Raw genomic sequence first — 16137 nt, forward strand, 5'->3', positions numbered from 1 at the left:
CAGGATGAGGGAGGAGGACACAGCCGCTGTCCCTGGAGCACTCAGGCAGGCCATGGCTGGTCTGCAGCTGCTGTAGCCACCGTCCCCAAATAACCAGGGTGGCCAAATAGGGCCAGGTGCCAGGATTTTCCAGCCACTCCCCTGGCCAGGCAAGGGTCTGCTCCGGCAGCCTGGGGTGGAGGTGGAGGGGGCGCTGGGTTTCCCAGGCTGTCCACTAGCAGTCCCTGCCTGAAGCAAGCAGGCGTCAGATCGGGCAGGCACAGGCAGTGAACAAAGATCACACAGGAACGATTTGCTTGTTTGTTTATTTATCATGGAGTATTTTACATGCAAGAACCCAAACTAGAGAGACGGCATCTGGAAGGAGAGCCAGTGGCTGGACAGACATGGAGTCTTGAGTGCACTGGCCTGTCCTCCAGAGCTGACCGCTCTGCCTCAGAAACGCACGACAGTGACAGAACACCAGACTTTTGGGGACGACTGGACAACAAAATCAACACATTCCTTTTCTCAATAGCCCCCAACAATCCTGAGAAACCTTACAAATTAAGTGCAAACTTTAGGAAATAAATATTCATCCCCTTCCCCAGGGGAGCCTGGAGGGTTTATCCAGAGAAAAGCAGTGTGACTCCAGGGTTGACAGCTGCTCCCGGGGGGGCTGGTGATGGCAGGAGAAGCCCGGCTTGGACCCCCATGGACAGGAAGGGCTGGAGATGGGCACTGGGAGAGGCAGGTACTTCAGCGGGTATCTTGGGGGCACACACACTTGCCACGGGTGGCCCAGACACCCCAACAGCTGATGGGTTGCTCACGATGGGCTGGCTGAAAGAACAGCACTGCTCCACCTCCGTTTCCTCCTGCCAGGCCACAGGCCCCATCAAATCATCCAGAAGCCGGGCAGGACTGAGCTGGAGTGTGTGCAGGCGAAGTGGAGGGTGTGGCTGCGGGAAGGAGGAGAGAGGCAGGAAGCCCGTGGCCATCATGGTGCTAGAGGAGGAGTCGGGCCTGCTGCTCTGGGCCATCCACAGCCCTTGCCGCCTCTCTTCCAGCTGGAGCCTTGAGTCACCGCCTGGGCCTGGGGCCACCCAGGCCTGAGGCGCCCTTGCTCTGGACCTCTGGGTGGGGAAGGGCAGTGAGCCAAGGTCTGGAGCAGGGCAGGCAGCACTGTCACTCACACTGAGGGGACTGACACACAGACGGGAGGAGAGACGACAGAGTGGAAGTCGCCTTCCCTTCTGGCCCCGGGGCGGCAACAAGCCCTTTCAGAGACCCCTGTCCCAGTCATGCTGACCCGTGAAGGAGTCCTCAGCCTGGTCGCTGCTCGGTGCCTGGGGAGTGCCCAGGAAGGGACAGCTCTGGGAGGTTGGCCGAAGGCCCACCAGAGCCCCAGGTCAAGCCGCACACAGAACCATTCACGCAGCCCACAGGCCAAAATGGCAGGCAAGAGGAGACGGTTAGTCTCCATGTCTCAGCACACAGTGAACACAGGAAAGGTTAAACACATCCCCAAGAAAATATTTTGACAAAATAAATATTTTAACCTATAATCAGGTATAATTAGTGCTTATAAGGAATCCCAGCAATAATTTAGTGTAATTAAGTACATACTGTATCTGTGATTTCTAACACTTGTGGAGAGACTGGTGGCTCAGAAGGGTCTCACTTCTAGGGGCGGGGTAGAGGCTCTGGCTGGCTTTCCCTAATCAGCAGCCTGAGGGCTGCGCTCCCCAGATAGCAGGGGCGGCCCAGGTGAGTCCTCCGGGCCTCAGGACTGAGCAGGGCAGAACCGCTCAAGGGCCCCGTTCTTCCTTCCCGTGCAGGTCTCAGCTGCCACCTCAGCCTGCTCAGGTGGGAGTGGGCTGCCTCTGGACACCACGCACTAGCAGAAGTGCTGGCAAGCCACCGGAGGGGCGGCTGCAGGCCGGGGAGGCAGCTGACACCTCTGAGGTTTTCTGCCAGTCCACAGGAAACTACCATTCTCTGCTGGACTAGGGGCAGCCAGCTTTGGAAGCCACCCCTGGCTGATCAGCTGGGGTTAGGGTTTGGGGGCCAGCTCTGGACCACAGTGTTTACAACAGCTTGGCTGGGGTCTCCCCAGGTAGGCGAATGTCTGAGCTTTACTCACCACCAGGAGCCTCCTCTCCCCTCAGACCCTCCAGGTTTCTGGCCTTGTGGTGACTTCCCCTTCCGGAAGGCAGGAGGCTGCTCTTCCCTGAGTGCGCTGGCTGCTGTGGCACCACAGCTCCTGCACCCAAAGCTTGCTGCCCACGACTGCAAGCCTGGCAGGTTGGCAGAGGCAGGTCCCTGCTCCTAGAATGCTTCCAAACTGCATCAAAGGGCTGGGGATACCAGCTGGAGTCTCTGGGTACAACCGAGTTTCTCTGCGGCTGGCATTAAGACAGCTGACTCCAGAAGTCACAATGCCCAAGCTGGCCTCAGGGGATTCCGCCCTTGGGACTGAGACACACTGAGGAGAGGGGCTTGAGCTGGCCAAGGGCTGGGGGGAGGGGTGGAGGGAGCATAGGCATGGTACTTGCAGCCAGAGGACAGGGCCGGCATCAGCCTGGCGAAGATCCAGTGGGGGAGGGCCCTTGCTATCCTCTGAGGACGTGGAGTGTAGTGTCCCCAGCTGCTCCTGGTCCCAGCCAGAGTCCAGGCCCTTCCTCGGAGGAAGCTGTGGTAGTGTGAGATGGGCACGGGGCTCCGGGGGAACAGCAGCTCGCTCTGCATTGGGGTAGTTTCTCTTACTGCCTAGCACAGCCCTCGGCTCCAGTCCCGGTCCTAACGCTCCTCCCAGGGCCCATGGCACTGCTCTCAGCCGAGTCAGGCCCAGTGTCTTTTCCCTGCCTGGGCCAGTGCCATGGCTTCCAGGCCACCAGCCGGGTGGAAGAACTGACCACATCGTGGGTTGGGAAACCAGGTGTCGGGTTTGGCCCCCGAGGCCTGGGCAGTGCACGCTGGAACCGGGACGTGGGCCCGGAGGCTCATGGGCTGGGATGAGCAGTTGCAGGTGCAGCACAGTGGAGGGGCAGTTGGGACTCAGGCCGGGGCCCAGCACAAGCGCAGTGCCACGGCCAGGAGACACGCAGTGAGGAACCAGGACAGCAGGCGTCGCCAGCCCGCGCGGCTCAGCTCCAGACTGTCGGCCTCGGCCGGCTGGGAGCGGGTGCATCGGAGGCCAGGGGGCATCTGAGGGGAGGGGTGAGGTTGTCAGGAAAGTCTACGGAGAGGCTGAGCCCCATGCCCAGGAACAGCCCAGGGACCTCAGTGTTGCTCTAGCTGTGTGGCTCTCCAAGCACGGCCCGCTGCTGGGCCTGGGACGGAGGCACAGAGCCGCTGCAGGCCAGGCCGGAGCTCAGCATGCTCACAGAGCGCCCCCAGCAAGCCAGTCACTCCTCCCGGTGCAGGCCCCTCCACAGAAGGCCCAGTGCAGTGTGCGCAGGGTGGCTGGGTCTGCGGTGGTCTCTCTCCACGGGAGCCGGCAGCCTGCCCACCAGCGTGCCGCCTTCCCCCTCTTGGCTTTCTCTCCCCAGCCCAGAAACTGCAGGTCCACGGGGCCCCTCGCTTCCAAGCCAGCTGCTGTGCCTGCTCAGGCATGGAGCTAGCAGCTGAGTGATGGAGAGAGCGCCAGGATGAGGGACGCCACACATGGGTACCCCACAGAACCTTCTAAAGTGCTGGGCATGCCAAGTGCCACAAAGTGACACGCATCAGGGAGCCACAGTCCAGGGAGGGAGACCAACCCATAGGCGCAGACAAAGCCTTTCTGCGAGGCCAAGCCAGTCCAGGGAGAGTCACTGAGCCAGGCAGGGGAAGGGGCCTGACTCCCTTCTCTGTGGGCAGGTGACTGGAGGAAAGACTATCCAGGTGTCTGCTCAGAAGACAGTCCCGAGGGGACCGCCCTGCCTGGGGCTGGGCCCCACTGCCCACTCTTCCGGGAGGAAACATGGGCAGAGGGAGCTCGTAGGCGGGAGCAGGAGGAGGGAAGGAGAGAGGGAGGGCCCCTGGCTGCCGCAGCTGTCCCACTGCCGAGAGAAGGTGGCTAAAGCTGGTCCTGACTAGTGGGAGGCCTGGGAGCAAACACAGTGGTATTTCCATGGAGACACAGCAGCGCAGGACCACGTGGGGCTGGGGGTGAGGGGAGTGGCCAGTGCCTAGAGTGAACCGGGCAGCGAGAGGTGACCTGCCATCCCGGGGGCCAAACCACAGAGCAGCTCACAGGGCGAAGAGGGCATCCTCAGACCGCTCTGACTTCTTCCGGCCTGAAGGGTTGGAGGCCGGGCCCGGGGCCGGGGCCGGGGCCGGGGCTTCCACTGGGGGTGAGGGGAGGTTGGGAACCATTTCAGCAGCTTTGGCTCTTTCTTCAAGGAATTTATCAAACTCTGCAACACAAAAACCAAGGCAAGGGCCAGCATTGGTAGGGGGCTAGGTCCTCCCTGAGGTTCATGCCTCAGTAACCACACTCCGCCTACTCCCCGTACCTCCACTTCACCTGTACCCACGGGGTTGCCCCAGTGTGAGTCCCCACCCTTGCCACACTGCCCTGGGCCACCTGCCAGGGAGGGAGGCTTTGGCTCTCCCTCAGCTTCATGCTAATGAAGCAAATGTTGGCAGATCACAATCTAGGCACTACTACTCCCTCCCACGGCAATGCAGCCCCCAAACCTGCAGCCCGCCAGAGCCAGGGGTGATGCCTCTTTTTCCTCCTCTGCCACCTCTCGCCTGGGTGGGTAGAACAGGGCAGCCCCACCACCTAGGGAAGCCTGGCACCGACGGGAAGGGGTTCCTGTCAGGAAAGGCTTGGGAAAGCACTTAGGCAGGCACCGATTCCTGCCCTACTGCCCAGCAGCCCTGGAGCTATTCCACGCTCAGATCACTGCGGGGGTGGGGGGTGCCTGCGAGGGACAGCGGAAGAGTGAGTTCCTACTTAAACCTACCATGGACCATTCCTTGTCCTCCCTACCAGTGAGGAACCAGGCCCGGGCAGGGGTCTGCGCAGAAGGTCCAGCAGAGGAGGAGGAGGCAGTGGGAGGGGAGACAGGCAGGGGCTGTGGAGGTGAGACAGGAACAGGGGGGCTGCCACAGAAACTTCCCTACCCAATCCATTAACTGGCCACGGAGTGAGTGAGCTCATAGGATCTAGGCCTGGAGAGGTGCCCTGCACTCAGGTATGCATCTTGCTGCTGGATGGAGCAGCAGGGCATGAGGACAAACTGGCCAGGGGTGCCGGTTTGGGGCTGTGTTGTCGTCGGACAGCAGTCAGTAGGCAGAGCCCCTAGTTCTGTGATCTGACACTTGCTTTACTAGCATGAGGCCTGGGTGCAACAGCCAAAGCCCTGGCCCAGGCCCGGCACCAGGAGACGCTCTGGCTGTAGGTGCTCCAAGGTGGGGCGCCAGCTCTGGGCACGTCCAGGGAGGGGGCTTAAAGCTCCAGCCGGACCATACCTTCACTCGTGACGCCCTCTTCCAGGTCATCGCCCTTCTGTGGGAGGAGCAGAGAGAGGGCGTTAGGGCCACCCGCCATGCTGCCTCTCCCTGCCAGCTGCCAGCCCAGGGCTGCATATCACAGCCTGCACAGAGCTTCCCCTTCCCAGAGATCAGGAATAGCCATGTGCCGATCATTTGCTTTGTTTTTAAAAGCAAAACATAAAAAACAAAAACAAAGTAGTTTTGATCGCCTAGAAGGGCTGGAAAGGAAAATTTAAAAAACGGTGCGAGCTGGTTCTCTGAGCTGAGCTGCAGGGCTGGACCTCAGCAGGCCTCTCCCCATCTGGGACACGCTTCCGGAGGAGAACAAGCCCAGGGCCCTCAATCCTGCGCCTTTGTGTCCCTCCTCGCCAGCCACGGGGTGTGGGGAGGCACTGTCCCTACCTACTGGGGGGTGCCTGAGGCCTGCAAGGGGCAGAGCTGAAGTCTGCACACAGCCTGATGCAGCAGGCTAGTGCTGTCCCCAGAGGCCACAGCCCACACTGTCCCAGGGCAGGCTGGCCTCCTCTGTGGCCAGATGCTATCAACTGTTCCAGCTCAGCCACAGGCTCTTAACAATGAGAGTGGATCACTCTGCATTTTTTTTGTAGAAGGAGGTAATCACTTGAGCTTGGAGGCTGCCTGGGGGCTGGGGACTCACCTTATAGAGAGGGTGCCTGGAAAGGGGGCTGAATGGGAAGTGAACAAGGTGCTGGGGCGGCAGGGAGACCTGGCTTCCTTCCTGGTTCCACCATGCCCTGCTATGTAGCCTTGTTGGGGAGGTCCCTCCCCCTTGGTGGACTACGGGGCCTTGGCTCCTATCATAGCAGTCAGTTCCTGTCTAGGCATTCTCTTGGGGAAGCTATGGGGCATTTTTGTCCTCTCCAAGCACCTGGGTGTCTTCTTTGATTAGGCAATGAGTGTCGGGAAAGCCTGGTCTTAAGGGAGGGACCCAGAGCAGTGAGCGGCCTGGTGAAGGTCTACTGTCCGTGTGTGGGAGGGAGCGCAGCCAAGGACCGCAGCCACCAGGCTGGCTCTGTGGTTAGGGACCCATTCTGCTCTGGGGCAGGGCCCCCAGAAAAGGAGGCAGCAGAGATGAGGTCTGAGGGAGACTCCCTACAGCCTGTAAGACCTCGGGCAAGCCACTCTTCTAGTTCCACAGCCAACCACCCCCACCCCACCTCCTGCAGGCTGCTGAGAGTGACAGGGCTTTGCAAGGGACAGAGGTTGGCGGGACCAGCCGCTGCAGCTCTCATTGCTCAGAACCTGCTGCCACGGGCAGATGCATGATAACTTGCCTTCCTGCCTTATCGCTGAGGATAAAGACAATGGTTTCAGGGGCAAGAGTGCTTTTAAATCAAAGATACCACAGATAGAAGGGATGACAGTGATTAAAAAAAAAAAAACCCAAAAAATACCAGACTTGTGTATATTTCACAATTAAAAAGGAAAAAAAAAAAAGAAAAATCAAAAAAATCCTGAACTGCAAGCCCCCTAAAAATAAAAAAAAACACCCCAAGTGTGTACACATACACACACACACACCTGGAACTGAAACGTAACAGGGTAAACTGTGTTTTAGAGCCAGCTAGAGCTGACTCACACCCCAGCTGGCCTCTCGCTGCAAGCTGGTGAGGGCTGAGCCTGGACAGGCCACCGTCTCTGCTGCCCTCCTGCACCCCACCGTGTTTTGTAGGGAAAGGCCAGCTGTGAGGAGTTGGGGGCTACAAGAACCATCCTGGCCCCCCACCTCCCTCCTCCAGCACCAGGGTGAGCAGCCCCTATGGGTGTCCCGAAGCCCATCCTCAGGAGAGCCTCTGCCTCACCCCACCCCACACACGAATATAAAAGTCAAGTCTCACCAGGTCCGTCCTGAGCCACACCTCAATGTCGTCCATGACAGAGGGCTGAGCAACGGGGATCTATGGAGGCGGCAAGCAGCGGGCCAGGCAACCCACACAGCCAGGCAAAGGAAGACAGAACACCGGAACAAAGTAAATTGTCAAAAACAACCCCCAAATGAAACCAAAATGTACACACAGCAAAAACAAAAAAACAAAAAAACAAAAAAAAAAAACAACTGGCACAGCAGGCACGGGCAACACGAGGCAGCCACACGTGAAATGGCGGGCGAGGAAAGCAATGAGGCCAATTCTAAGAAGCGAGGCTGACCAGCAGGGCCGGGAAGGGAGGCGGCAGTACGAGCTCTTGAAATGGAGAACTTTTTGACTATGCGTGTCAGCCCTCCCACATGGGATCTCCCAGGCTAGGGCAGCCAAATGCTCCCGAAGCCCAGGAACGCGCTTAGGCTCCAGATCAGCTGTAGAAGTTTATGACAGTGGGCGTGCGGCCCACCTGCCACTGAAATGCCCCCCTGTGGGCCCAGATGCTACCAGGGAGGCCGCCTGTCCAGACTAGGATGCAGGTGGCCAGGTGGGTATTGCAGTCAGCCCTGGGGGGCTGTTTGCTCATTGAAAGTATTTCAAAATGTGTCCTGGAGCATTTCTGAGTGGGAGGAGGCGGCACCCAGGCCTAGGTGTGGCCTGGCTGACAGAAGGCAGGCACATTTCACCACTAAGAGAAACATGAGCAAAAATCGAGGGCTTTGATGACAAAGGGACTGCAGGCCTTTAGTCTTCTTTGTGTGTCTTTAGGGGGAAAAAGCCCAAAGACGTGCTGAATGCAATAGCTTCCTTTAATCTCACCCTTTCTTCCCAGCTTTCAATGGCTGTCTGTGCTTCAGTAGTCAAAGAAAAGAAGTTCAACTGATTGTGGTGGCTGTGGCTGGGGTGGGGGGGGGGGGATGGGCTGAGGAGGGGGGTGACTGGACCCCACCCCTCAAGCAAAATGAACACACCTCAAGTATGCCTGGCCAGTGTCTCCAAGCCTGGGACATCTGCCCAGGGCCTTAGGGGATAGGGGCTCAGAAAGCTGAATTTAGCTAGGAATAAATATTTAAGCTGCTGTCAGAGATACATGCTAAGTAAAGGTAACCTTTAACCCCCTAGAAGCCACATTAATGAAATGTTGGCTCCCAGCCTAGAGAAATGAGTTCACTGACCTTAATCGAAGTGACCTGCCTCCTCACCTGGCCTAACTGGGGAAGGCTCACTGAAAAGCCCACTCTGTCTAGAAAAATCACCTGTGTCTATAGTTGGCTCCACCCCAATGTTACAATCCAAAGTAAGAATAAATTTAAAATAAGCAATACCTTTATAGTTGCCAAATCTAAAGAAGTATCAAGGGAGTTAACAAAGGAAAAGAACAAGGTCTTCTAATCACTAGCCCTGACCTAGCAGGACAACCCACATAGCAACTTCATGATGAGGTTTGGGTATGCACTGGAGCAAGGACTTCTTGGCCCAAGTGAGCACATGATGGCCGGTATCTGGATTCTACTGGCGCTTCACACACTCACTCGCTGAGTCCAGCAGCCCCTGCTCAGGCCACCTGTGCCCTGTGCCTAACTACAGGCCCAGCTTGGGTAGACCACACATATTTCATAAAGGTTCAAGTCAACCTGGATCACATTAGGAAAATTCTGTCAAGATAGCCACTTTATTATTTGACTGATTAGGGACTTATGAATATTAAAGTGAGAAAATACCAAGGAGTTCAAATCACCCTGAACTAACACCTAAGGACAAGCAAGCAGGTGATTCTTGCTCTGGAAGATACAGAGGCAGGTGGATGACGAACAGCAACTAAAGCCAGAACTTACCTTCCCTATCACAAAGAAAGCAGCTGGGCATGCTTGCTGGTGGCCACTCTAGCCATGACAGAGCCCCTGACAGGAGATGCCAGTTTTCATGATCTCTGTGCTCTGGGAAGCAAGCTCCAGGCCTCTGGGAAGAAGCCTGCCATACCATGTTTCCAGAACTAAAGCTTGGGGCATCAACTGCATCTCCAAAGAGAAAATTCACCCAGGCACAGGTGCTGGAGTGCATGCTGGGCTTTTTACCTACCCAGCTTTAGACTACCTCAGAGAAATGGAGATTAAATGGACAGAGCTTTTCAGTGTGTTGCAAAAGCTTGAGAAAAGCCATTAAGGGGTCATGGGCCTTACGCCTTCAGATTTTGCTCATAATTTTTTGGTTACTGTTCAAAAACAAGTCCCTTGTGGCCTGGAATCATGCTCCAATTTTCTTGTCGGAGGATTACTCTTGAGAGCCACCACGCTCAGAAAATAAACACTCAGATATTTGAGAAACTCTTCAGGCTTTGGAAGAAAAAAGTGCTCCAGAAGCTGGATCATGGGAACACTTTTCTTCCCTCTCCTAAACTTCTCCAAATAAGCAGTGTGCTGATGGGCTAGCTTCCTCCAGACAAAGCCCAAAGCACAAGAGGCAAGCTGGGGAGGGGAGACCATGGTCAGGGCTCCTTGGGCTCGACGGGCAGGAAGTGGGGCAAGTGGATTCTCCCTGGGCTTGCTTCTTGCCCCGGTAGGTCCCGTCTCTGTTGTCCTAAGAAGCTTCTGAGCTTCAAGAGGAGAGGCAGGGACATGGGCAATTCTTGACCTCGGGGTGGCAGACAGTTATATTTGACTTTCACCCTGCAAGGCTCCCAACCTCATAACTCCCAGTAGGAATGTCTCTCTTTTTTACTTCGGCAGCCTAGAGACATCAGAAATTATTGAAACTGATTCCTGACGGGAGATGAAAAGTACTTGAGCCTCAGAGTGAGTCATGTGGCTAGGGTGTGACTCACAGTAAAGTTTCCATACACAAGGCTTACCAGACCTTGGCTATGGAAACCTCCAGTCCTGGTAAATCAGTGTCTGGAGTACCGTACTAGGGTAAAGTTCCTCCATTAAATGAAAGCACTATCAGACACAGACTGAACACTGGCTAGGAGCTAAAGAAACTGCGGGAGAACGAGGAAGTGCCCAGTGCACCTGATGGGAGGGAAGGGACAGGCCTGGATGGAGAAGAGGGCACTGGACCCTGCCACTGCCCCGTGGCTTACGGCATATCACCAGTCCCCCGTGGGCCTCAGTTTTCTCATCTGTCAAATAAGGCCTGGTCCAGCTGGTTCCTAAGAGACTGTGGACTCTGACATGTAGGGTTTTAGCATCTTCTTGGGTAATGGTCCAAGCTGAAGGGTGGTCCAAGGGGGCTGAAGAAGAGTGTGAGATGGAGGAGGGAGACGGGAAGGGAAAGAGATGTGAATCAAGAAAAACAAAGGCAGCTACTGCGGGCACCACCTCCAGTAAAGGCCAGTGCTGGGGGGGTGGGGGGTGGGGGAGGGAAGGCCAGTGCCTAAAACTAACTCCCCCTGGAGACTGGCTAGGCAGGGTTAGCGGGGCTGAGGTGATGGCTAGATCATCTGGCCTCTCGGGTAGCAGAAGCGGCAAGTTTTGATGTGCGCCGTGGGGAAGCTGTCCACTGTCCTCGCCTGGCTGCCAGCATGGGCAGCTCTGCCTTAGGGAGCGGCGGGGTCACTTGTCCAAGGGGAGATGCTGTCGCTGATGCTGCCACAAACAGCACTTGGTGGCCTCAGGCTTGCTGTGTCTGGGGACACTTGCAGGCTCTGGGCTCCTCCTACCCAACCCCACAGCCCCAAATCTGGGCTCCGGCAGCAGCAGACTTTTAACGAGCACTTCTGTTCTTGTTGCGACTTCCATTTGTTTACAGCAGGACACTCCCCTGCTTTGCCCTGCATGGGGGAGACAGTCGCTCTGATCACCAGGCAGGAGGGGCAAAAGGGCTGGAGAGGCAGGGAGGGAGAGCAGGTCCGGGCAGGATGGCTCAAGACGGTTCTCAGTGTTTTCTCCAGCTGGTTATGAGCCTGGCCTTGTTAACACTGGTGTGGGATAGCTAAACACCTGACGTCCCCGGAGAACAAGGGTCAGCCCCCCACAGCCCCGATCCCTCCAGGGAACCTAACTGTCCTGTCTCCCATGCCACAGGCGCTGCATCTGAAGCTCGGTGTGCTATTTCCAGCATTGTGGCTCAAGTGACAGTCTGAAAGCCCTCCGGTCTCACTCAACAGCACAAAAAGTTTCCATGTAAAGAATTTGTACTAGGGAAGGTTGGCAAGACTTAGGGTTTCTAGCTACGGGAAATAATGCAAAGCAATTAATATACATTGTTTAGAAGGAAAAACACTGCAATCAGGCAGGTGAGATACCAGTTAGCTGTTAGTTGGGCTTGTTTTTGGGGAGGTGGAGACTGGAGCTCTCAGTGGGGTCAGGGCAGTGGAGAGCAGCCTGTGTGGTCAGAGGCAGGTGCCACCACCAGCTGCCAAGACCACACAGGATATTTGTGGGCAGTATCCTTTTTTGCAGGATTAAATAGGCACAAGGACACATGGCTGGATTCTCCCAATTTTGACAATGGAGCGGACATGTTTTCTGGGAGTCCTTCTGTAAGGCTACACACACACGGACCCCATATAGAAGCGAATGAGGAGCCCAGACAGCCCAGGTCATGAAGAATGGCCCTGGGTCCTGGTGCAGAAACCACAGGACAGAGCAGCCTGCTGCTGTGACAGGTAGGAGGCTAGACCCACCTGAGCGTGCTCTGCAAATGGCAGAAGACCCCCCTCGCCCCATGGTTCTGATGCCCTGTGCAGCCCACTTCCTTGCTGGCCAGGCACACCTTGCTCAGGCAGGAGACCCTCTGTGAGGCCTGAGCCCCTGCCGCGGCGTGGCCTGGCTCCCAGGAGTCACTTTCTTTTCGCCTCTTCCCCAGTGAGCCCAGCATCACGCCCACCGCACCCTAGGGCCCCATGCTTTCTCTGCCTTGCTTGCCTCTCCATCCTTGCATTCTCTTTTCTCCAGCCCCACCATACACACAGACCTTTGGTCTCTAGTCAGGGTGCTCATTGAGAGCTGTGGCTTCGCTGGAGGTCGTCCCAAGGCAAGAAGAAGCCTGAATGAGGAGAGCTTCTCTTTATGCATCTGACTCTGGGCTACCTGATAGGATGAACTAAGTGCACTATGATATTAAGTTCCCCGACTTGTCTTTTTTTATGTGTTCCTGTTGTGTTTACATGTTTCTGTAAGAGGTCTCAAACCTGTCTGGGTTACTCAGTGTACGTAGATAACGACCTTGTAATAACCCCATCAGCACAGGACTGCCAAATTCACAGGCCCAGGGCTGAAGGGACTTCTCTGCCAGTCAGACTGTTGAGTCTATGCTCTTAGAAATGTCCCCTCCCAGGCGAAAGCCACAGTAACTTGTGCTCCTCCTGGAAAAGTGAATACTGCCCAGAGCTCCGGAGACAGTAAAAGGAGGGAAGGCCCCCCCCCCACTCTTGCAGACGTTCCAGACCCTTAGGGCTAGTCCTCAGCAGAAAACCAGAGAAGGTGTTTCTGGGGCTGGAAGTCAGTGGATTCAGGAGACTGTACAAAGACAGGAGGGGGAAATTTGGCACCCCGTCAGAAGGGAAGCGTGGCCTTGTACTGTCTGACTCACAGGGCTCAGCAGGTGACACAGGTAAGCGCTGGGTGGACAGGGGGCTTGGCTCAGCGGGTGACCTCTCACCATTCCTTGGGTTATGAGCCAGCTGTCTATGGGCTCCAGGTCAGAGTCCCCAACTTTACCTCTCTTCTGGGCCGAGGACAGAAAAGTCCCAGAAAGGAAAGTCACAGCGAGACCCAAGACAGAGAAGGCAGTAGCACATATCATGGATGCAGAAAGGCAGCTATTCAAAGCTGACTGTCATGAGGAAACGTGACCCACCGCCCCCACCAGGGCCCCTTCCAGCATGTCCCCCTTACCTGCCTGAGAAGAGAAGAGAAGTTTAGTAGCCAAGAATCCCAACAGGATAACATGTGCTTTTACCAACCATCCCCACACACTTGAGAAACCAGGAGGTCACAGGTCGCTCAGGATGTGTCTCTGATTAGGCCTCTCCGGGCGACAACTTGTCAAAGAACCAGCTTTTACGCATCATTTTTACTTATTTTTGACTGACTTCTGCTTCTCAATTAACCTATGTATTCTTTTTTTTTTTTTAAGATTTATTTATTTATTCATACAGAACTGGGGTACAGGCCAGAGTGCAGGAGTGGTGAGAGGATTCACCAGACAGGTGGGGAGCAGAACAGGCTGACTGACGAAGTACAATGCTGAGGGGAGCAGCGGGCCGGTCAGGAGAGGTCTGCCACGCCATGTGGATCACCTCCAGGGCGGGTGCTGCAGCGGCTTTAGCTTCTTGGTGCTGTGCTTTAACCCGTTGCACCACCATGGAGGGCCCTAACCTGTGTGTTCTTTATCTAAGCTTTTAACTGGAATGCAAATTTAGGAATATTGCTATACAAATATTCAAAGTTAAGAATACTGATCTGTGGGCCTCCCTGGTGGCACAGGGGTTAAGTCAGCACTAGCAAAGCTATTGCCAGCCACCGCAGCAACAGCCCCAGCCTGGAGGTGACCCACGTGGCGCAGCAGACCTCTCCTGACCTACCCGCTGCTCCCCTCAGCAGTATATTTCAGTGGATCTGCCTGTTCTGCTCCCCACTCTGTCTCTGGTGAAGCCTCTCACCTCCTGCCCCTTTAGCCTACACCCCAGCTCTTGTATACATAAATAAATAAATCTTAAAAAGAATACTAGTCTGGTTGTACTGCAGAAGTGTCATCCCTCACCCCCCTTGGATTCTTATTTTCTTCTTTGGCCCAGTTTTCATTTCCAGGTCAGCATGACTTAGGATGTAGAACAATGTAACCCAAAGCACTGGCCTGAAGATGCACGTGAGTAAGTCTGTGTACACAGATCCTTACATCAATATACACAGATGCGTAGACACACACGGAAACACACACGGAGACACACCACACACACACACACACACACAGTGCTGACACAAATCCTGATTCCCCACTGGGCAGTGAACATGAAAAGTAATCTGCCTGCCACCACATGGAAAACATGCTGGAGTCATCAAGACCTTTGAAAACAGGAGAAGGGCCAAGCCACGCACCCAAAGGGTAAAGGGCAGGAAGCCAGCCACATCTCCTGGGCTTGCACGCAGGCCCCAGCACTGATAAGAGCAGCAGTGCAGCTGGACACGCCCAGGATGGGGAGGGGCAGGCCCTGGAGGGAGGGTGGACAGCAAAGGCTGTCAGCCTGTTGCAGCTCTGTCCCGCAGTCAGGCCAGGGGAAGCCACTGTGGGCCAGGAGGAGGGGCTGTCCTCACCAGGTGTCCCTAATACGCTCCCTCAGAGGCATCTTAGGGATGGGAGTGACAGAACCATGGCACTGCTTTGATCTGGGAGTCCCTGTCTCAGGGGTGGGCACTGCCCACTCTTCAGGGGAACGGCAGGGTGCTAAGAGCCCAAGGCAGCTGGGCCAACTCTTCTGTGCCCCCTGGTGGCCTGTGCGGAGGGATGCGGCGCCCTCAGCCAGGGCCGGCAGAGGCAGAATGAGGAGTTCCTCCCACCAGGGACAGGAATCCTTCCCAGGAGCTTTCCCTCAGAGACCAGGCTGCAGCTCTGGCCCTGCCAGGGCCCACGTGGACAGGGGCTGCAGGTGGCTAAGAAGTGGCACTCAGGAAGCAGTCCTAGTGACAGGTGGGAACTGCCTCTTTCTGGCCCAGTTGGGGGATCCTGAGAGGAGCTCCAGCTGTTTGGGTGTCTGCTGTCCCCACAGCCCTCATCCCCCTGCCCCTGCAACGGACGTTCATTCACACCCTGCCGCACGTGTCTTGGGCACAAAGGGAAACTGTCTTGTGAGAGGCATCAAGACAGCGATCCTTTCTGAAGCCCCACAGAATATGCACGACAGCTCGGTGCTCCAACCAGCACCATGCCCACCTCAAAGTACCCCCACTTTTAATTTAGTTCTGCTCCTTTGAGACACAGAGCTTCCCAGAACACCCTCTTAGTCACCACCTACCGCTCCTCCCACCCTTCTAACCCCAGTTCCCCAAACAAATCCTGCCCATCAACTACCTGCCAATGAGGCTAGAACTGCTTTGCTAGGCCAGCTGCAGATAAGCAACAGAGATGCAACTCAGGTGGGCATTTTCCTTCTTTGTAAGGGTCAGTATTTTGTCAGAGCGTTACCCACCCCAGGACACTGTAACCTTTGAGGAGAGACCCTATCTGGCCACAGGCAACCTGGGCCCTAGTACAGGAAGACCAGGGTTCTGGGTCAGACCTCCCGGGAGTGGAACCTCCCATACCCACTCTTTGGGTGCCCCGGGCACAATCTACCAATCTGGGCCTGCTTTGGACAGTGTCAATGGGAAGCTGATCTGGGCTGTCACCCCCTATCGGGATGAGGACTCAGTGAGGTGATAGTACTCTCATTCCCATCTGCCCTCTGTGCAAGGCAGCTTCTGCTTAATTGCCCAGCCGGTTTTGCCAAACAACCCACTTTTCCCTTCAGAGGACGCAAGGTAGAAAATTAGGGTTCAAGACCTACCACTTCAGAGTTCTGTTTTCGACTGTCTAGTGCAGAAGCCAGTCCACCAACAGCCTGAGGGTCCTCATAGGTCACTCTGGAAGCAAAGCAGCACAGGGAGAGTGAGCTCGTCCAGTGGGTGTGGACAAGAGGGAAGTGACCTATAATCACTTTCTACTACAGCGCCTTCCTCCCAGGTACTAGGAGACATGTTTCCCACAGCCTTGGCATGTGGAAGGCCGCTACGCTCACCACTGTAACACCAACGCAGCCCTGGCATCTGGGCAGAGGCTCGGGGCTCGCGCACCTGGCCGACAGCAG

At 56.0% G+C, this 16137-nt stretch overlaps 1 protein-coding gene across 7 annotated transcripts in view; it reads right to left on the reverse strand.

The window, feature by feature from the left end:
• Positions 1-286: 286 nt before the first annotated feature.
• Positions 287-16137, reverse strand: part of TOM1L2 (target of myb1-like 2 (chicken)) — a 108036-nt gene continuing 92185 nt past the window's right edge. For 2 of the 7 annotated variants that reach the window (XM_012726269.1, XM_012726266.1), the window contains 5 exons: positions 15838-15913; positions 12954-13019; positions 7329-7388; positions 5446-5482; positions 287-4382 (listed from right to left, as the gene is read on the reverse strand). In XM_012726269.1, coding sequence (XP_012581723.1) covers positions 4216-4382; positions 5446-5482; positions 7329-7388; positions 12954-13019; positions 15838-15913 — 406 coding nt within the window. In that variant the 3' untranslated portion in view covers positions 287-4215. Of the gene's footprint in view, positions 4383-5445; positions 5483-7328; positions 7389-12884; positions 13020-15837; positions 15914-16137 lie in introns of all 7 variants that reach the window. The other 5 variants (XM_012726267.1, XM_012726265.1, XR_001145536.1 and 2 more) reach the window with 4 other exon arrangements.

This window comes from Condylura cristata, unplaced genomic scaffold, assembly GCF_000260355.1.
Source record: "Condylura cristata isolate star-nosed mole 26May11 unplaced genomic scaffold, ConCri1.0 scaffold00017, whole genome shotgun sequence".
Taxonomy (NCBI): domain Eukaryota; kingdom Metazoa; phylum Chordata; class Mammalia; order Eulipotyphla; family Talpidae; genus Condylura; species Condylura cristata.